The sequence below is a fragment of the Lepidothrix coronata genome, unplaced genomic scaffold (genome assembly GCF_001604755.1).
Source record: "Lepidothrix coronata isolate B3197 unplaced genomic scaffold, Lepidothrix_coronata-1.0 Scaffold191, whole genome shotgun sequence".
NCBI classification, from domain to species: Eukaryota; Metazoa; Chordata; class Aves; order Passeriformes; family Pipridae; genus Lepidothrix; species Lepidothrix coronata.
Genome location: NW_016690371.1, coordinates 1137085 through 1160078, shown reverse-complemented (window position 1 = coordinate 1160078; position 22994 = coordinate 1137085). Strand labels below are relative to the sequence as shown.

The following is a 22994-nucleotide window of genomic DNA, read 5'->3' as shown; positions in this document are numbered from 1 at the left end:
TAAGGTTTGTATACTGCATGACTGTTATCTTCCTTTTCAGAAAAAAAATACATATAATTATTTTTATGACAATGACACAATAATCCTCAGTCAGCATCAAGACCCTGTTGAGTTGGTTCACAAACACAGTAAAAGAAAAAACCCTGCCTGAAGAGCTTCCAGTTTAAACAGACAAGACAGACACAGGGTGTAAAACAGAGGCACAAAGAAGGAAAGAGATTCTCTCATCAACTACCCAGCAGGAACAGACCCATGAAACATATTCTTATTTACAAAAAAACCCTTCAACATTTTTCAGTCAGTAATGGTTGACATCAACCGACACAAAGACTTAAATGAGGGGAAAACACCACAACAAAATAGTCACAAAGACAGAAAGAAAAAAAATTAAAGTTCAGATATAAATGGACAGAACTCATAAAAAGGTGATCAAGAGAAAGGGGAAGAAGATTTCCTAATTACAGTAGAAGACAGGATTTCAAAAGGTTGACTGCAGTGAAGTGGTATAAGAGCTAAAATTACTGGAGTAAGGGCAGGGAAAAGAGGGAGGGAAGAATCCATGAAAAGCTGATATCCTGAAGGACAACTTCGAAATGCATTCAGAGATAAAAAAGAAAGCTAGAAGAGGAAGGGAAAACAAATTGCAGACTAAAACAAAGGATGGGGCAATATTTACTCATCCAAGTGTTTGGGATTGTTCTCATATTTTAATAGTGATTTTCCAAAAGAAAGAAAATTAATTTAGTGTACAATTGTTCTAAATACCTTGGTATACCAGATTTGTCAAAAAAATAAATCAAACCAAAACCCAGCAACAACCGACCCCCAAACCAAAATATTCTCCAAAAGTACAAAGTCCAGACAACTTTAAAAACATGCAGCAAAGAGTACAGTTCTTCAAGAAGATTCAAGAAAATGGAATGAGAATAAGTTTGGGCAGAAGTTACAAAAGCTCTTTCTGTAGGCAAAAAAATGTTTAACGGCAGTCTGATCACCTTCTACTCTACCTTCAAAAATTACTGGAAGAGATATTATAAGAGATGTAAAGTCATACAGCTAGAATTGTTATCAGTGTTGGCTTTTTCCATGCAGTGGGTGTTGGATTACTTGAGCAAACAAAAGATCAATGGTCATCTCTTTAAAAACAAACACAGGATGGCTGCACTGAGAGCCTTTACAAGCACCTGATTAAGAATGCAGAGTTCTTGTAATAAAATTCAATGAGTTACTTATCAGGAGGGCTATAGAGCCCTTGAATAACATAAAATAGCTTTATAACCCAGAGATACTATGAAACATTTTCCAGAATTTGACAGATTTTGTTCACAAGCCCACGCAAACTTCTTGGTTGAGTTGATCTTAGTAATTTAAATCCCTTCAGACTTCAAGATCCTAGAACAATCTGAACCATTTTCCAGAGGCTAGTATAAATGGCAAGAACTTCTTACTCATTTCTCCCTGTTCACTGAACTCTTTGCATACTTCAGTCAGCTTTACAAAATACATCCCTGGTGGCCCAGCTGCATGAGAAACCAAACTAGCCTGGGTAATCAAACTATTTTCAAGCTTTAAAACAGGAAAGGTTAAAATGTCCTATTCCTTTCCATATATTCAACTGATTTTTAAAAAATCACTTTCTCATCCTGGATGGTGGGTTTGATTAACTGCGTACTTCTTACCAGCCCTTCACTTGGCTTGATGTTTGTAAGCTGGATCACTTCGAGATGGGCAGACTGAGAAACCAGTGGGTCAGAAGAGAGCGAGATTATGTGATCACAGACTCCAGAGAGAGTTTTACACTGGTAAAGAAAAAAGAAAAGAAAATGTCACAATAAGCACTGCAAACTATTTGCATATCAACATACAATTTAAAACCATCATGTTTTGCAAGTATGTACAAGGCAGACAAAAATAAGGAGGAGAGGAAAAGGCCTCAGTGAGCACTGCAATACAAAATACATTTTCTGTGATGACCTCGAACTAACACAGCGCCAGAACAGGAAAGAATAAGAGGCAAATGCTTTTGCATCTGAGTAGAGAGAAATAGGGACTGTGCGAGCTGCTCTCACGCATTCTCTGTGCTGAGCTCCAACCTCCACCCTGCCCACACCTTTTGCAAAGACAGTAAGTGCCCCAAACCCCACTAATTTCCATTGAATATGCAGAAGTTCAGCACAGATGAAAATCAGGCTCTTAATTATGCCAGGCAACTCCCATTACCTCTGAAGTTTATTCTACACTAATAAAACACGCTAATTGTCTTTGGACTGGATTTCTCATGTTCTACAGCTGCCAAGCATGATTTACTATTGCAGATATGAAGATTACAACAAATCACCACTACACGATGGGATAACTCTTATACCAGTTATCGCTGGCAGCCTCTTTGCAGCAAGACAGAAAAAGTTTCTAAAAAGGCCAGGACTGTCAAATTGGTACTGTTTATCTCCCGATCTCTCACTCCCTGAAAACCCTCTTCTCATGAGGAAGAAAAGCTGTGAGGTTTTCCTATCTTTCTCTCATATTTTTGTAAGAAAGTGATCTTTGAGAGTTTCAAAGTTTTCCATGAAGTCCTCTTTCAGCAACTTTAAATGAATTCCCTGTTTAGATTTCCAGATACAATTTTGTCAGCAAATTCAGGGATTAGAACGTTCTTCTGGTCCCAAAACTGCAGGTCTCTCCAAAATCAATTAAGAACCAGCTTAACTGCTCTCAAATTCAAAAGATGAAACCTAATCAGTGTCCTCAAAAGACTGAAACACAACTGCATACAACTGCTGCACCAGCCAATCTTTCAAGACTGCAAAGTATAGTTCTTACAGTAAAAAATATCTACTACAATGTTATGGAAAAATAATATAAAACTGGATATAGCCTCCTTGCCAAATCACTATTATAATTCCAAATGACAATCTACAAATATCTTATGTAAAAAGAGAAAATAAAAAAATTTAAGTTATAAAAGAAAAAAAGAATAAATCCAAGTACAGTGAAATCTTAATCCTGTTACACACGAGGATACTGTGATTTTCTCCTCTTCAAATTATTTACAAACAGTTAAAAGTTTAGGTTTGTATATTGATCACTTGTTTTGTTGAGAAATAATGTTTCAGGGTGGAAAAAACAAACCAGAATCAAATGGAAAATATAATAAAATTTTTACTACCAATACGACCTTCTTCCAGAAAAAATACTACTTTCAAGCATAGCCACACACACCACCCCTTCTGCTTTGTCATGGTGCAGAATCATTACTGAATAAAGGAAGCCAAGAAATATATAAAATGAGGTCAAGAATATTTTGTGTTTTATCTGAAATAGGAAGAAGTGAAAAAGTGAACTTTATGGAAATTTGAGTTTCTTTTAATGGCTTTTGGATACACAAAAATTGTGTTGAGCTGACATTTTTAAAACATAAAAACTATATAAAATTCCATAATAAAAATTAAAACTTAGATTTCTGTTTGTTTGGCTTTTTTCAACACAGTATTGGCATGCTATTTGTATTTTCATACCTCTTGTAATTGCACTGACAATTATTGAAAAATTGTTTAAAAAAATTATAGAGCACTCAGCTCTCCATATGCAAAGTGAAGAGACCTACATTATAAATTACTCTCTGCAGAAGAAAACAGATATAACTTTAGACTTGTATTCACCCACCTATTCTTCCTATTAATCTCCTCTAAAACTACTAAATTTATGGAGTTCTTAGCAGTTTCAGAGAAACTTTTGCTTGTAGTGAACTATTTTTTTTTCTCCTATTTTTCAACTGTTGCATTTCAGAGAGATGCCAAAACGGACAGAAAAGGAGTGTTCCTACCACCCAACACAAGGTATGTCAGTCACAGACATGGCTCCTCATTAAAAGAAAAGTCCTCAGCTGCCTTGACAGAGGATGGGGAAAGGTGAGGAGCTGGGCAAGTCTAGGATGTGGCACAGAACAGAAGCCTAAGCTGAGCTGCTCCCTGGAGCAGCTGCTCTCCCTCTGCCTCTCCATAAGAGGGGTACAGCATACACTACACAGTAAGTCTGTGGAGATCAGCATTCCAGTACTGTTATATTGGTTGCAATTCTAAAGCAAGGTGGTGTGAACGTTCCCCAAGAGGAGCTCTGGGAATATTGGATGTCAAAATCACGAAGTTGCTAGGATAAAAAAATCTCCCATATGCTTCAATGCATTTCTAAAAAATTATTGTCTTTTGGGTCTTGCAGCTTCCTTAGATATTCACACTGCAGTCCAACAGCACGTTATCATACCCATTCTAAGCAGAATAAATGGGCCACAGCAAAGTCTCTAGAAAAGACCTTATGACTACAGGATGCGCCTTCAGATTAAGGCTTCAAATTCTATGACCTTTCCAAAATGTAAATGCTCATTCAACATGTGGGGATGTATACACAACTACCTTCCTAGAAATTATATGTAGGGCAAAACTGCTGCATTACTACAAAATATTTTCCACTTCACGAGCGCCCAGAACTCACCACAGTGAAGACAAAAGTTTAAGACAGATAACTTCTAAAGCTTGATTAAATGTTATCAGGTTTATTATCGTGTATGAGTATCAGAGGTGGCTGGGAACAGCAAAAGAAAACAGAAGGTACAAAAAAAAAAAGAAAACTAACTAAAGTTCTTGAATTACTTCTCTCAGTTTCTGACCAACAGAATTAGCTATATTTCTTTTAACAGAGCACTAGTGGGCCCAAGTGATTCAGTAAGACAACATGCCATAACTAACTGCACCTGTAAAGAGAGCTGCTCAAGAAACAGCTACTCTGGATAATGAGACCTAATCACAGAATCATCTGCTTAGTAATTATGGAATAGTTCTGTCCAGCAAATTCATTTAATTGAAAAATGTTTTCTTTGTGTGTCCTTTCCTTTGGAGTGACACACAAATACTGTAGGAGGATTATGAATTTAAGATTCACTGCTATTGCACAGCAAATTGGCATATTCACTTTGCCTGGACTTCCAAGGAATGACTAACTAATTTGATTTTAATTAAACTGATCTTTTAATTTCAGAACACTAAGCATTTTATTTGAGTTTTCTTGTTCTGGCATAGTTTCAAGACTTTGGGAACAAAAACTAATTTTTTTAAACTAGGAGCCTGGGTTCTGCCCAACCATCCAAAACTTGCAGTTGCTATGAGAAAATAACAACTCCTTTACCTTCTTCTGAAAGTATGAGAAGCCTGCTTCTGTTACATACTTACCGAATTTTACAAGTTTCCCTATAAACTGTTGGACACTTAAATATTTTTGGTTAAATATTTCTTGGTTAAAGAGTTGAACTGTAAGCAGGATCAAGAATCTATTGGGCTTATGTTAAAAGCAGAGATTGTCATGAACTTTGAGCTTGTCCAGAGCCAGGACAGCAAGAAGCCCACTCTTACCCAGCAGATATTCCCTCCCCCCCGCAAAGAGAGGGTACACAGGCTCTCACTGGAAACACGTCCAGAGGCTGACACAGGTAAAATAATGCATTTTTCCTTGCCTTTACTCTCAGGAACATCTCATTCACAGTTTGTGGGGTTTTGTTTGAGGTTTTTTGGGGGGGATGTCTGTCGAGGATGTCTGTCGAGGATGGGAGAAGGAGGAAGTGGGAAATTCAGATCCAGGAATATATCAGAGCTTGGATGGCTCTGGGACATTTTCATAGGGTGCAGCTGTGGCAGTTTACACCAGCTTTTAACTAGAGGCTCTGAATGCAGTAACCATCCAGTGCCTTGCCTGTGCCTAGCACAGAAGCAATGTCAATTTAATGGAGACAATATGCTATTGCACTTAGAAAGTTCCCACATAAACCACCTGTGACTTCCCTACGCTTCTCTTCCTATATAGTTCCTACCAAGGCTCATCAGGTTCATCCCATATTCACTCAATTTAAAATTATGTTCTATGTAACTTTACTTCTAACTTGACTAAATTTTCCCTAAACACCCCAGACTTCACTGGAGCTTTCATCTTAGCACATGCAAATCCAATTTGAGAAATTATGTAGGTGAGATAAATCCAGGGGGTTTAATATTAACTTTTTAAATGATTAATTATATAAAAAATAAGTTTTATTTTATGGAAAAAAATGGACTGATATAATACTTTGCATGTAGGGTACTCAATTAATTTGAATAGAAGAAATGCTACTCATTTTGTTCTGAAAAATTTATGAACACATAATTATTCAGGACAAGCTGTATCATAGAAGTGTATTTTAGTGCCAGTAAAATCAGATGGTAGTACCATCTTCTCACCTTTTCTCTCTAATGGTAGAGTACCTTTGGATGCTTTCTAAAACTACACTTCTGTTTATGAAAACATTGTTAATGAGATCAGGTTCCTTTATCTTTTGTAACTGCTGACTGCCTGTTGCAATGCAGTGTTAGTTACAGTAAGAGGCCACAGGAAGCTGAGGACCCAGTAGCTCCCACAAAAATCAGCAGGCATTAAAAATCCCCAGCCTTCCTCAAGCTGCACTCAGCTTCCAGTGTGCAAGGTAGCTGAACGAAGGGAAAGAATTTGTCACACTAGAAAAAAAGCAAGTTACAAATTATTAACTGAGAGAAATCAACAGATTATTACATTTGCTCCTTTTGTGCACAGTCCCTGTTCTCACTATAAGCCCTCTAGCAACAACTTCAGTTCTCTTTTGCAGTAACTCTCTATTCAAGTGACACACTTGTAATTGCAGACTGAAGCTACACCACAGTCTTTATGTGCAAAGTTAAATGATTCAAAGGAGCACAAAAATATCACCACACAGCACCTAGTTGTTTGGTAGAAATTCAAAGGGAAACATTATCTTTTCCCCAGTAGGAAAGTACTTTATGCCCTACAGCATTACCTACAGGTAATACTTAGTTTCTATGTGTATTTTTGGATCATAGGGTACCAATTTCTAACAGCTTTTCTATAATTATTCCTTTCAGCGAGAGGGATGAGGACCTAAAGGTGACTAAATTAGATTTCTATCTGTTCCAGTTCTCTGTGGCTACTTCAATATGTCCTGGGAAAACATCTGTCTTCTGCAGCAGAGTGCAAGTACCTAAGGATATGGTCTTCCCCCAAACTCTCTATCTGTTTGATTAAGGCAGCTCTATGGTCACTAAGTGTTTCTGCCCAAGCAAACAGACTTGTTTGTCCCTGTCCTTAATTTTACCCAGGCTAGTGACCAAGCTTAAATCTATATTGCCAAGTATTTCAATACTGAAGCATCCTGGCTGAAACACATTCCCAGGGCAACAACAGCACCAGCCTCCCTCATCAAGTTCCTCACCTATGTCATTTGAATGAGGGAAAGGATATCCATAAGACATATGGATGTTCAAGGCTAAAAGTAAGCAAAAACATCCAGGCACTGTTAACTTTAATTTGTTTGGGAAAAAAAAAGAAGCAGCTCTGCTAGTTACAGCTGTTTGAGAAAGGGAAGTCTAATTAGAATGCTTAATCCAAACCAAATAATTATTAATAAAGTAATTTTAGTTCAAAACATTGTTGGTATTGTATGGAATACATCAATAACTCCAGCAATATTAAAACCAAGTGGGCCTGAACTGGCATTTTTACATATATGAAGTTTAAACTGTGAACTACATCTTATTTTGGATGCAAAAGGAGAGGCTTCTGTTAGAATGAAGCTTGCTTGGTTTAATTTGCAAGGTATAGACTCCTGAAAAAAAGAAGGTGGTTACTTTTTCATTTTTCTTTTTTTCTTTTATAAGACTGTAAAAATGATACCTTTCACAATGTATTTTTAGTCCTTTATAGTTCTATAACAAATATTCAAATATAGTGGGCAGGAGCAAATTACTGTCACTGTGGTTTCAACAAGGCTGTTACCAAAAGAACATTCTGATCCATTGCTTGTTCTTTTCTCTTTCAACTTAGTAATTCTTTTTAAATTTAAATAGCTCATTTGTTTTTCAAAAAACTTCTTAATATTAGCTTCACTCTGCAGATTCACTTTCTACCATTTCCCAACTCAATAAAACTGCATTTTCATTTTGCAGGAAATGCAGCCCAATTTTAAAAGAGTGAAATTCCTTAGGAAAACATTCCCCTTTTTTTATGGAATTAAACTAAAATACTTAAAAGAAAGACTATTAAAATTTTTCAGTTAAAACTTATTATTAATCTGACCAGAGCCTGGTTTCTACTTTCTATAATTAGTCCTTCTCGCTTTGCGCTCCCTTTAATACTTTATTGCTTCATATGGATTAATCTGTACTGGATATTTCCATCACATACAGCCTTGAACAGCTGGATGGAATCAATTCTTCAAATATTTTAAAGCTCCATTTACACTTTTGCAATGATTAACTTATAATTCCCCAAATAAGCAGAACTGACAACCTTTTAAGCTGAGCAGTTTTACAAACATTTTACCATCTTAAGCTAAATCAATACAAAGATTCTAAATATAAACTAGCAAGAGAAGACTAATTTTCAGTTTTGAAGTAAATACTACACCTGTGGCTTATCCTTTCACATTTAGGCTCAATGTATTTTAAAACCTGTTCTTCTAAAATTAATATTTTCTATAGCCATCTACTTCTGTTGGTATTATTTTGTGGTGCAATTTACTTTTTGGTTATATCAAAAATTATTATTATTTAACTATTTATTTATTACATTGCTTACTGAGCAAAATCTAATCTGGAAAAAACATACTGAGAAATGAAGTGGCAGAAATATGAAGCACTTCTCTGTATCCATGCATATTTCAGAAATATCAATATTTTAATGAGCAAAACCCAACACATTATTCGTGTGTGATTTTACGCTTCTTATTCCACAGAAACCAGGTGTTTCTGTGAATAAAGTCACAGAGAAAAAATCAAAACTTTAAGAAATATAGTTGTCTTTAAAATAATTGTTTCAACACTCCTACAATCCTGGGGCAAAAAATTGTAGAAGAGACATTTTTTTTCCCCAGTCACATCTTGGAACTCCATTTAGAAGAAATAAACAAGTTTAAGTAGGTAATTTCTTCTTAAAACTTTGTAATTCTTCAATTAGACCTTTTTCCTTTAGACACATTCTATGTGTTTACTTGAATAACAGAGATTAGTTTAATACTTAACCTAATACTGTGAGTGGCAATCAAAACGCTTTTCTAAAAGACTCGAAATTGCTTGGAACAAACAAAAATATTTCTTTCTGGAATATAAGCTGAAGCTATAGAGGTCCGTCTCCACAGAACACCATTTCTTAAAATATATCAGTGATACCCAGAGAGCTAACATGGTAATACATGAATTGATGTTAAAACATACTATCTATGCACAAGGTGATTCAGCAATCTCCACGTGAACACCCACACTGCCACTTCTGAAGGAAAGAGGGCATTCATCTGCTTTTCAAAAGAAACTACTGCCTTTAGGATATGAACACCTGAACTATTTTCTGGCCCTACCTAATTAAAGCAAAACAATCAGTCATTTATTTGAGGATCTTGCTTTTGGCAAGGGATGTTGCCTACTTCACCATGCTTTAGAGGAAGATATGAAGACTCAGTGACAGGTAAACTTTGGAGGTTTCCACGTTTGCACTTCAATAGTGGAAGAATGGTCTCACAACCCCCTCTGTGCCCACTGCATCTTCTTGCTCTCCGACTTGGAACTCAGTAGGCTTGCTCCAGGGGAAACAGGGCAGCATTCCCAAAGGAGATGGGTGCTAACAGAGCTCCAGCCCTTAATCACAGCACAACAGGCCAAAATAACACTTCTCACCATGTGAACAATGAAGATGTTCAACCCAGAACACAAGTTCAACATAAAGTAAACCACTGGACCACAAACAGGTAATGTGGACAGAAATCTACTACTTTGATCCAGCAGTCTGCTCCTATCCTCTTTTTTAATCTACTGTTAGATTGCTCCCCCCAGATTGTCTGATGGGCTAAACCTACAACACATTTTTCTGTCTTCCAAGGAGAGAGGTTAGAGGGAATTGTGACTGCTTTCAATTCCAATTTATCATCAACCTTTTCAGCTGCATGTGTAAAATACTACCTTTCAAATTTGAAATATGATGTCAAATCCTATCTTTTACTTATTTAGTCATAGATTTACCTCTTTCACCAATTGCTTTTGGTCAGCTTTCAGTTTCCTCAAAATTGTCTGTTGAAGCCTGTATTAACTCTAAACACTGCCTTAACAGTCCTTTCTGCCAATTTGTAAAATTTATATACTGTATGTAGCAGATGTCAGAACTCTCACCTCTTATAGCAGACAACAAACACGTTTTGAAAACCATATAATGATTTCAAACTTATAGCACTTTAACCTCTGCCAAGATTATGCAATTAAAAACCTCCTTACTTATATACTTGTAGAGATTGGCCTAGCATAGACAAGCTCAATAAATTTGCTAATTCATTGTGTCCCACAGCTGAAAACATGTCAGTGAAATTTAAAAATACAAGGAGACTTATTATTTCCACATCACTGTGAAACCAAAGTATCAAAAGCTTATAGAACTCAGCCTGTCAAGCCTTTGATATGGAAGCAATAGGAAAAAAAAAGGGGAAAAAAGTACTGCAAAATTTACTGGGAAGTTCACCTTTTAAAATAAAGAAATGCAGTATTTTCTTCCTTAAGATCTATAATAAGACCAGTATAATATGAAAATGTGAAATATAGTGAATAAATTAAGCCAACTCATTATTCCCTCTGAGAGATATTATCTTCATTTCTAACTTTTAGAAACAAGATCTGAGTTAATTTAATACTCATTAAAGCTCAGCCACAACACGAAACAGAAATTAATATCTAAAACTTAGGCGCAGTTTTCAGACAAACCCTTGCAAAGTTCCTGGCTTCTCATATGACAGGTTTGTAACATCATGACCTATCCACAAGTAGTTCTATACATTCACTCGGTCATATTCAGACTAGTTCATTATCACACTGGCACTGCATACAAAAAGCACGAACCACACAGCTCTAAAATTCTATGTGGTCTATACAAATACATTTTTTAACGGAAATCCAAACACTACTTACCACATGAAGAATTTTATTCTCTGTTTCATATACTGTGCAATCCTGAAAAAAGTAAAGCAGAAAAGGCAGGTTAAGTTGGTCCAATCATTCCTCCTTCCTTGATTTATCATTAAAAAGAATTCAACTGAATTGAAAAGTCCTTAGGATGAAATGAAATATTTCAAAGACTTGGACAGAATGAAAAGATTCATCTAACCAAAGTGTGAAGCCACCACAGAAAGGCAATACTGGTAAATGTTTATATCTATTCCCTAGTTCTTGTTGCTTCCTTCCTTGAGACAGATAGTGCTCTTTCTCCACTTTACATCCTTTTGCCACATACCTGCTAGTCCCATGTATACCTGACAAGTGCCTTCAACCAGTCAGCCCTGACCATGGACAAAAATTACCTGCTTGTAGTGGTAACACTGAAAAACAGAGATGCCAGCAATAGTCTTAAATGACTAAGAAAGGAAACTAAGATGAACAATTCTTGCTGAGCTGAACTGACATGTTTGCACATGTTGATTGTTTGTAACACAGCATGACATGGGAGGGAGGAGAAACACCAAATAAAACACACAGGAAACTTGAGGCAGACCCTCTTGTTACACACAGCCTGCTGGGGACTTCATGTACATTCTTGTATATATTCTCTTATGTAGCATTTGAGGCAGGTTCTATAGGCAAGACTAACAGACAGGAGTCTGGGACTGTGAAAGTTTATATGACAGGCCAAAATTTCAGTGGATATTAAGAAATGGAGTTAGCAAGGCAGAGATTACATGAAAGACAACCAACATTGGTGAAAGAACCACTCTTTTTTAAGAGTAACTTTACGATAATTAGTGCAAACTCTGTTTAGAACAGATGCTTTATGTCCTATCTAATAAACCACATGAAAAATGGGACGAAGTTTTCATGTTTAAAGTCTCATTTTAAAATCAGTTTATCATGCTAGAAAAAGAACCTTTTTTATATGCAACTGTTTTAAAAAGAATGAACTTTTAATCCATTAAACACTTCCAGTGTTACTCAGGCAAGAAAAGCCAATGTGTTCTTAACCTTTATATAAAGCAACCCATGCAGAAGTAGCAGGTTGATCAGGGAGCATTTTCCTAATAACAGCTGTTGGCATTCAGGAAACATTTGCTAGTAAGTATAGCCAGAAAGAAAAACTAACACATTTAATTATATGCAGACATCAATGAAGTATTTGCAATCTTAGTAGCAAAACACACATTTCATTGTTATATGTGGGAGGGCATGTAACATTTTCAATCTGGATACATCTATTTTCTGCATGGTTTCTTATGAATCATTTTGCAAAAATAGCAGGAAGAGATTGCAACATTTATATTGAAGAACAAAAAAAAAGTGCTTTTAAGCAGACATAATTATTTCATTGGTAATAAGAAGAATTTACTATAAGTTTAAACATTCAGCTTAGAGAGGATACTGTCTGAGACTAAAGGAAGAAGGATTCTGGGTTCTCAAAAACTCTATATGTTTATTACAAACAAGAAAACAGTGAATAACAGAGAAATACTGCTAAATCCTTGAAATTAATCTCTTCCATGATCACAAAGGAAGCTATATATGCTTATTTTCAGCAAAGCAGGAGTATATATATATATATATATAATATTCAAATATTTCTGAATCCACAAAAAACAGTAAAACAAGTGGAAAACTTCTCAGGCATCCAGTCTGTGAACAGATTCACCCTTAACTTCTCAACATACAATTCCCTACAAATTCAGGGTCTGGGAAGAGGAACTGCTAAATGAGTTCATCACATAGCAGACAGTAGACTGTTGATATTACATCTTCATATTCAGGCAAGAGAAAAATTAACAGTTCTGTAAACCACAAAAGACAGAAAAACTGGAGGAGAGCGAATGCAATGTTTCGGTAAAAAACCCACAAACAATTCCAAAATATATTTTTTTCCATACATGATTGATATCCAACTAAACAAAATTTAAGCATGAACTCGGGGAAACATGCAGGAATGTAAAGAGCCATAGACCAGAGCAGCCCTGAAGTCTAGGATTCAAAGAAACCGAGGAAAAGGTCACCAAGCCGATCCCTGCAGCTCGTTTCCCTGTAGCCACCCCTAGAAATGAGGGCTGAGGCTGCTTCTGAATGGCCCCAAGAGCAAAAGCCACAAGTCACTTTCTGTCATAGGCAACAGCTCATTTCCCTTTGGCTGCCTCGTGCTTTATCTTTAAGCAAGTGCTGAAGATAACTGTGCCCACCCTCTGCAAACATCCCTTAGGTGGCATGATAAGCTGAATGCAAATTACTGGGGGCCTTTACCATTTACTTTTTCATACCCATTTTAATTCAACTAAAAAAGCTTAAAGCACTTGAGAACTATAAAAAGTCTCTAATTATGCAATTAGAAATAATTTTTTATTCTTAGTAGCATACCACCCACACCTGGAGAATGCCTCTTCTTTCCATACAAGCCTATATCTTACTCCTGAAAGATTTTCTTAAATATCTGTTTAACTACAGTATCAAAACATTGCAATTAAGGCAAGAAACAGATCATATGCAAGTTTAACATTAACTTTTTTCTACTTCAGAAAAGCAAGAACACACATAAAAATCTGCAACCAAGCTTTACTCCTACACAAGATAAAAATTTGCTATTCACTTAGTTAAACAATACTGTGATTATCTCTGAATTGAAATACACAGTTACAGCAAGGACGAGATATATTACTTTTACCTGTTTATTCTCTGAACTTTACTATATACATTCACTCCCATACTATAACTGAAGCTAGGCTATATGATCTTCTTCTAACCAACCAAATAAAGCTTCAGCTGAAACAGTATAATGTTATTTTCTAAATGTGGATTATTTTCTAGAAGATTAATGACACAGATTGTTAATAAAGCAACAAAAGAAGTGTTAATTTACATTTCCTGAAGACAGTCAAATAGTGGCCATAAGCAGTTTGAGAGAGAAAAATGGGACAGTGTCATCCACAAAAAGAGGGACATAAAAGGGAAACATGAGAGAACAAGTTTATTACTAATATCAGATTTTCATAGTCACTCTCTCCAGCTCTGCCTCATGCATAAAGAATGGTAAAAGTGACCTTTGTGGAGAAAGCTGGAACTAGGCTAAAATCCCAAAAAAAGGGAAACATGAGGTCCAAAACTGGAAATAAAAAGAAAAGCAGTAAGGGAGAAAAATAAGAAGAGCAAGAACAAACCACACAAATCAGGGAGAGGATTCTTGTGCATTTTTAATCCCGGTATAGTTTTAAAATCTAATTTTAAGACTACCAGGCAAGGTAGCAAGACCTACACTACACTGCAGCTGAGAGGCATCACTTATTTCTTCCAGAAGCTCTGACCTTCATAACCACAATTCTGCATTATTTCTACAAAAAAAATTGTGAGTTTTATCTGCGCAGATCCTACCATAATGTCATAAGAAACAATTACTAAGCACATTTAAATTAAACCCATCGAATTAGACAGCACTGGCTTGTGGCAGTGCTGCAAAATGCAAAATATACACGTATCACTGTGGCCTACCCCAGACATTGCTAGAACAAACCACATGTGAAACAACATACATAAAATACAAATATTTGTGGACTTCTTTTCAAAAGCAGTGTTTATGATGGTATATTTTTCCATTTTCTTTTAGTTCTACTCTCACTATTATTATCTTCTTTTCCAACTTTTGTCTTCGTATGTCACAGAAGTGGGGAATGGAGTCAGCTAATTACACTAGCACTTTTCCTATCCTTTGTTTTCTTTGCACCCAAGTCAATTAAATCTTAACTCAAAATGTGAAGTACTGAGATACAGAAGATCTGCCAACTCATCCTACTGCTCACATATCCCATAGGTAAAAAAATGTTCATGCACTGTAACTATGGGATAACTATTCAACAGAAAACACTTCTATTTTTGCATACATATGATCTGGTGTACAAGTTCAAGTTGGCAACCTGTCAAATTACCTATTGCAATTACCTATCAAACACACCTCTCAGGATACTTGCAGGCTATACTCTCAAAACATACCATCATTATTACCACTACTACTACTACTATTATTATTATTCATGGGTTTGCCACATATTCTAAGCAGCTGCTGCACTGCACTCTTGGCAGTCTTTAAGTTCCTGTCAACTCCATAATTTAACTTCAGAATAAAATTATGCTAGTTAAAAAAATAAAATACATACATACAAATAGTTAATGGATAAAAAATTGAGAAAAATGCATAAATACGTGCATTATTTCTTTCAGCAACATTTCAGCATTTCTACTAATCCTTAGATCAAAATGCTCAAGAGACAGCATGGACTTCTTTCACTGTAATTTCTTGTTCAGCATAATGCTTTAGGTGCTCATGTATATGTAATCAATTTTTTCTTACAAGGCAAGGCAATTTCTTAGGCAGAACTGATACAGAAGCAGGTTATATGATTTTCAGCAACAAACCCCAAATCTCCCAATTCTCAGGTAACATGTTAGCCAAAAAATGTTCTTTATAAATTCATATGATAGTGGCATTGGCCAGAAGCAGGCTGTGTAATGGAGTAAACTGGAGCGACTTGAAAAGAACAAGAGCTTGCCATGAGATTATTCATTCTCCAGGCAGCTTTCAAGTCACTTCTGGTGGAACTTCTTCCCTGTTTTTTTCATTTATTTTTCTCTGCAGTCCAACTGAACTCAGATGAAGGCAATTGACATGTATGTATTTGTATATTGCACTGGTTTTTTCTAGCATTTTTCAGATAAAAATGTAGGCAATTGTGTTAGGAACACCAATTTAAAAGTGGTAGTAAAATCACCTGGGAAATGCATCTTTCATGAGCAACTCCACTCATCTTCCATGTCTAGTTTCAAGAGGGCACCAGCTAGATTTTATGTACTGCTTAAAAACAGATTTCTGATAGAATTGCTGTCACCATTGTTTTTGAAGTCATGCAAAATGTTCTAGACTATGTAACTCCAGTACTCTATTTGTAACAAAAATAATGAATTACATGATTGCTAAAAGAGGGTTCAGACTCTCACGCATTGCCAAAACTTTGGCATAAAAATCTCTCTCGAGCAATGTAGCCATTGGTTGGAATTAAACCAAGCTATCCTTTAAATCCCTTTGCTTCTCAAATTGATTAAAACTGTAACTGAATCCTTTAATAGCAGTATAAGTCAAATGGATGATCTGTCGGTCTTGCTACTTAGCAACAATAAAAAATAATTAACTTGAGAATGCTCAGACATAACTCCCAACCCCTTCAGACTTGGTACCACACCATGAAAAATAAGTTGTTCTGGCTTCAAGGAGCCTACTCTGAGCCTGTTCAAGTGTCACTAGCTCTAGGGAACTTATGCCATTGGCTCTAGAAAGGCTCATTTGGTTTGAATTCTGCCCAATTCGGCACTAGCAAGAGAGCCACAAGACTGAGGTTTGCTGGAATTGTCACTGAGAGTTCTCACAGAAGTTCTCAAAAACAATGATGACAAAGTCTAAAGCTTTGCCAACATGTGAAGAAGTCTTATAACTTCCAGTATACGTTGATTTATTATTACCCTTCATTGCTTTTCTTGGACCAAGCCATTGGTACAAGGGTAAGACAGGTTGAGTTCATTTAGTCTTTCACTAAAATTGGAAAATACATAGAAAATATATCTAATACAGCTGATGGCAGGAAAAAACAATGGCAGCTTTAAAATAATAAACTTGATTAATATCGTAGAATGGTTTGGGTTGGAAGGGATCTTAAAGATCATCTAGTCCCCATACCACTGCCATAAGCAGGGCTGCCACCCACCAGGCCAGGTTGCTCAAAGCCCCATCCAACCTGGCCTTGAACACTTGCAAGGATGGGGCATCCACAACTCCTCTGGGCAACCTGTTCCAGTGTCTCATGACTCACACAGTGAAAAATTTTTTCCTTATATGTAATCTAAACCTGCTCTCTTTCAGCTTAAAACTATTACCCCTTGTCCTATCCCCACATGCCCTTGTAAAAATTCTGTCTTCAGCTCTCTTATAGTTCCCTTTAGGTACTGAAAGGCAGCTATAAGGTCTCCCTGGAGCCTTCTCTTCTCCAGGCTGAACAGCCCCAACTCACTCACCTCTCTCATAGGAGAGGTGCTCCAGTCTTCTGATCATCTTTGTGGACTTGCTCCACCAGGTCCACATCCTTCTTACATGGGAGCCCCAGCGCTGGATGCAGCCCTGCAGGTGGGGTCTCATGAGAGGGGCAAATCACCTCCCTCGATCTGCTGGTCACACTGCTTTTGAAGCAGGCCAGGATATGGTTGGCTATGACAAAATGCTGTGTTCTATATTTCATGATGATTAAAAAACTGATGGACACCATGGAACCCTGCTCAGACTGTGATTTACAAGTATGTCTGGGTAATCACTGCAATAGTAGAACACAAATTGGCAAAATATACAGCTCTGTTCAATCCCCTCCCCTCCAACTCCCTTTACAAAACCAAAAAACTCTTAAATACTCCAAAAGCTACAGAAGTTGGCAAGCAGGTAATGTTCTCTTCTGGCAACATGCAAAGAAATAAGAGCATGACACAGTCAGAGGCTTCCTGAGGTGTTTTACCACATCTTAGATTTTGAGAGATCTAGCAGGTCTTTGGATACAAAAGGTATGGCTTTGGGGACACTGACAATTACATGTTTGGAACAGAGGGAGGGAGAAAGGAAATACTTTTTTCCTGTCTTTTACCTAAAATGCAATAGCAAGCTCCTCTAAGCTATACAACACCCAGTGCTTGTATAGACAATCCTTGGCTACTGCCATACAAAATTAATTTTTAAAATTACACAGATGTTGTTACTACACTGTATTTCTAAGTAACCATCCCAAAATATGCACTTTCCACAACTTTCTTTCCACTGATCTGCTCCAAAAGTCTCCCATCATGGTTGTTCTGACTGCCACAGTCCCAGGGAGCTCTATCCTCAGCTCTCCCCTTTTCCGCAACCTCTTCCCTGTTGCTCAGCAGCCTCCTAAAATCATGCTGCTTTAATTATCATCTCTGTGCAGATGAGTCACAGATCTCTCGTCCCTTCTGTTCACATTCACAGTTCAGAATCTCCTTCTGGATATTTGCCACCAGCCCTAACACAGCGTGCTGGAAAGCTGAAATCACGTTTCTTCCCAAACGCTCCCTGTTCTCCCTTTCTTTCCCAGTCTCTGTCAACAGCTCCACCACCTTATGTCCCACAAGCTCACAACCTGGGTGCCATTTTCAACTCCTCTTCACTTCCCACACAAATCCTGTCGATTTTATTCCCATTGCCGTTCAGAAATATTTGCTTTCTTTCTCACACCACAGTTATTCAATCCCTGCAGTTCTTTGCCACTGGGTCTAGGGCATCCTCACTCTATTATTATTCCCTTCCCCTCCACACTGAAGCCAGAACTCACCTCTACCTGCAGAACCCACTCTGTCCTCCTCCATCAGAAACATGCATAAGGACTGACAGGGATGGGAGAAGCAGAATGGTGAGCACACATCTTTTAACAAAGTAAGAGGAGAGGAAAAAATCTCTATTGGAAAAATACAATGCAAGCTACTAAATAAATGCTACAAAAAAGAACATTTCTTATGCAACCTACATAAATGTTTCTATAAGTCTAGAGCCTTTCCCTGAAAATGTAATAAACCTGAGGTACTCTAAGTTCATAACCTTTGTGTACAAACTAATAGCAATTACCCTGCCTACTGAGTACAAAGAATTGCTTTAATTTTATTTAAACAATCTGTGTGGAGTGGCACCTATCACCATAGTAACAGAATACTTCATGTAGAAATTTAATACAACTTACATAAATCACCCACAGATCAAGCAACCACTGGGCAAAATTGCTCTCTGGATTAAGAGAGATGCAATGGGTACACTAAGCTCTTTTATTCTATCTTTCTGAAGTCATTTTTCATTTCCAATTATTTCTACCCTTCCTCCTACAAAAGGCATCATCTTGCTTTCCCTAGGGATCTGGTCACATATTAATTCTTACTTGGCATATAGAGAGTTACACTTCTTCCTTGTTTCTAAAATGAGCCAGTATACCATTAGGTCAGAAACTACAGCTAGTATTTTAGCACTGACTAAAATCACATTGATAGTTGCTCATATATCCCTCTGGAATTTAAGTGCTTACATGGTCTAAATTGAATTTCAGCTGTTCAGGTGATTTCTCTACTTGGTGACATTCTCAGCAGGTACAAATAAAATCCACTGAAGCTATCAACAGATGAGAGATTGAAATTGAGGCAAAAATGGTCCATCCGAAGGAGAAAAAACAGTCGAAACACCCTTTTTTCCACACCTCTACATAAGCATCATGCATTTAAACCTCTTATCTTTTATTACTGACATGTAAAATAGAGCTTGTATCATGATGTGTTGTGCAGTTCTTAAGTTTTCAATGTCACTTCCAAGACAATTTAGAGGTAAAGAACTTCTTAATTTTTCAATTCTGCTATTCCTCTAGTACTGCCATTAGAAAGAATTCTGGTTTATAAAACACATCTACAGCAAAATATTTCATTTTTCATATTTAGCCTAGGTAGCTATTTTGCCAACAGAGGAAATGAAATTAATTGAACTTGAAAAAAGTAATGATATTTAGCTAAGTGGCATTTCAGGCTCAATCATAACTTGAATGTTTCATAATGGACCATCTGAAATGGTTTATGTATTTTTAATGGACTTAAGCAAATAAATACACACATGTTCCTGAAATAAAGACAGACACAACACTTTTTCATGCCTAAGGCTTTTACAGCCACTTAGCAACACATGGTTTCTGTACTTCACTACACTGAAGTCGAATCTTGCTTCACTGCACCTGGTTACAGAGATCATACTGCCTCTGGGAAGGGAAATCAGTTTCCAAACTAAAAGAAATGCAGAGTCTTAGTCTTCAAATCTACTAATATGACCAACATAATCTTAATAGATCATCATTAGTCATTCGATTTGCCATTTACAAAGAATTACATAGTAAGCATTGCATATCCTCTCTTTGACTCTATTCAAATGGCAACTGTGATGCCACTCAGCGCACACTGACACAGTGCCCACAACAATCCGGCTAAGAAAAAAAGCTTTTGTTTAAAGGAAACATGAGATTTGAAAACACATTTTCCCCTCTGTCTACACTTCATCTCAGTTTCCACCAACTTTCTGCTACTTTCTGCAAGTGCTTCCATGAGTGCATGAGTTAACTCAACAGTCCCTGACTCTTTCACTGTCACCTTGACCCAGTCAGGATCATTTTCTTGGAAAAATTTAACAGCTGTATTGGTTTACCACCATATGCCCCATCAAAAAGACTAGTCCTTTTTTCACAAACTATTCTGCTTTGTGTTTCATTTTCCCCCATGTTCAGAGACTGTCAATCATTACTCTGGAAGAAAAACAACCCAAAAAAAAGGACTCCAAACAAGACAACACCAACACATTTTTTGCTTTCTGGTCGCTCAGCTTCCTACATACTCAGCATTCTTTTGAATATTTCAGCGTCTTTTTTATTTTGGTTTTTTCTTTCCATCCACTAGGCAAAGAAACTACTTTCTCTAAGAATGGAAGAGAAAATACAGCTAACAAATTCACAGGGCTTTACAGGGTGGTAGTTTCACAAGTTTGGGAAAAAAAATTCCACACCTCTTTACAGCATATATATCAATGACAACTAATGAGTCATCAAATTAGTAGTCCCAATAGACTATTACTGACATTTTAATCTTCAAGATATTCCACGCCTAATTCCATTTCAAAAAGCACTTCAAAACTTAAATCAAAGGACAATATATCTATAAGTAAGCCATTTCAAGGAGAAAAAAAAGAAGTATAATAAAAGAGCAGAAAGAAACTACCAGAATCATAAAAAGGCATCAATGCTAAGTACCTTAGGCACTTTTTACATTACATTAAATTACAGCTGAAATTTTCTGTAAAATTGTGCTATAGATAAATAAGCTACTCTACTATGAAAAAGAGAAAAACATTACTAAAGAGCATAAATTGAAACAACTTTGATGTAGCTTCTTGTAAACAAAAAACAGCTTCATATTTCCCACAATCCTTTAATTTCTATTTTAGCTTATACATTATACATTGACTTTTAAAAGTCAACGGCAAGAAAACAACTGCACAGAATAACATGTATCCAGTAACACCACAACTTCTGAGGACTGCTTTGAACCTTATGCAACAGAAAATCTTGCATAAGAGCAGCACTTGAAGGATACAAGGTGAGTCTGAATTTCTGTCAGCATTATTGACAATGAGCTATAATGCTCTCATATGAACATCCTTTTGATATCATGTATATAGGCAGATATTGCCTGGGTATTGTTTTCAAGGCGAGCTTTTGGTTCTAACTTTCCCCCACATCTATTTAGCTACCCACTCGTACACTTACCCCCTACTTGTGCACTTATCTAAAATGGGGGTATTTTGTATAAACAGTGTACTATGTATACATATACTTTAAACTTCAAGAATTTGGCCTCCTCATCATGAACTATTTTTATTTAAAAAAGAGAAGGGGGGGGGAATATTACCACAGTAGGCTAACAAAGATTTTCCTGCAAGCATTTGATAATAGAGTTAGGGTGGAAGGAATAATGTTGAAAATTCAAATAAAAGTCTTGAAAATTTAATATATAGCTGTTTCCAGCAAACACATGTTGCTTTGAAAATATAAACAAGCTGGAAGCGCAAAGCGGCTTTAATGAGGAACCAATAAAAGAGTCACATCACTAAACTATTAAAACCAAATTATTAGCTAAAGATACCTGAGGCAATCAGCTACTTGGTATGACTTGAAATTTAAAAACTTTAAGCTATATTTAGCAAGTCTTTAAAGTCCTTAATAACTAGGACTTAAAACAAAAGTGAGGAATTGTGATCGAAAACATTATAGGAGAGATACTTTGTAAAAACAGTACTAAGGATATTATTCTTCTTCATTCATATATTTGACATTGTCCTTACCAAATGAATAGAACCATTTTATAATACTACATTTGGATTCAGAGTCAGAGTAGGGGAGCTAAGAAAGTAAATTTCCATTTTATCCTTTTAACTGGAAAACAAGCCTGAACGTAATGTTTCTCAGTGAGATTTAATATTTGAAAGATTCCTCACTTAAAGTTACAGACATTTGATTACAAAAACTGCAGTGGTACACAAAAATAGTGCATTACTTAAGAAATAACTTGTGATGTTTTACAATAGCTTCTATCTGAAAAATAGCAATGGCTAAAAGCCCAACAAAGAACACCCCCCTGGCATGGGAAGTGTGTCCACTGGGGCAAGGAGTATATTGACACTTTTTTTTTTTGTATCTCAAATATCTTTAAATGGGGAATAAGTTCCAAATCCCTCAGCTGATGCAGTCCACAGGGCACTTCTGTACGTGCTCCATATCAGAGTTTTTAGCTCCAGATCCCAGGTGGCTATAATGTCCAGACAGAGTATCTGCGGATGGTTGCCTTGGTCTTTCTTTGCTATTTTCCCTCCTGGACACCACCTCCCAAATTGCATCGCTAAAGTTCTCACCCCACATCATTCAAAATCTGAGTTTACCTCCAAATGTTGTTGTGAGACAGCTGATGTCAGAAGTGTGCTCTGTGACAACAATGCAAGACAGATCCATGTTAGCCAAGTGACTACCCTCCACTCCACCCCTGTTACAGAGAATTACTTCCACCACACAGTCCCTCTTTAAAATGGTATTTAGGCAGAGAACTAAATGCAGTGAAGCTTCTATAGAGGAGTATTTACATGCCTACAGCCATGCTTCTGCTGGAGCACATTGCTAAGTAAATCCCACAAGACATTAAAGCTGCAAGACAAACATTAGTGGTTTTAAAACTAAATAAACACAGCAAATCATTGTGAAAGCTGATTAAGGAAAGTAAAAAACATGTGATGAGGGCTACTAATGATCACTATTAAAAAGCAAT

General features: G+C 36.6%; 1 protein-coding gene across 6 annotated transcripts in view; it reads right to left on the bottom strand.

The window, feature by feature from the left end:
• The window catches only part of CNKSR2 (connector enhancer of kinase suppressor of Ras 2), a 207682-nt gene that overhangs the window by 120543 nt on the left and 64145 nt on the right, over positions 1-22994 (bottom strand). For all 6 annotated transcript variants that reach the window (XM_017831466.1, XM_017831467.1, XM_017831465.1 and 3 more), the window contains exons 5-6: positions 11013-11054; positions 1680-1799 (exon numbers count right to left, since the gene is read on the bottom strand). In XM_017831466.1, the coding sequence (XP_017686955.1) occupies positions 1680-1799; positions 11013-11054 (162 nt within the window). The remainder of the gene's footprint in view (positions 1-1679; positions 1800-11012; positions 11055-22994) is intronic.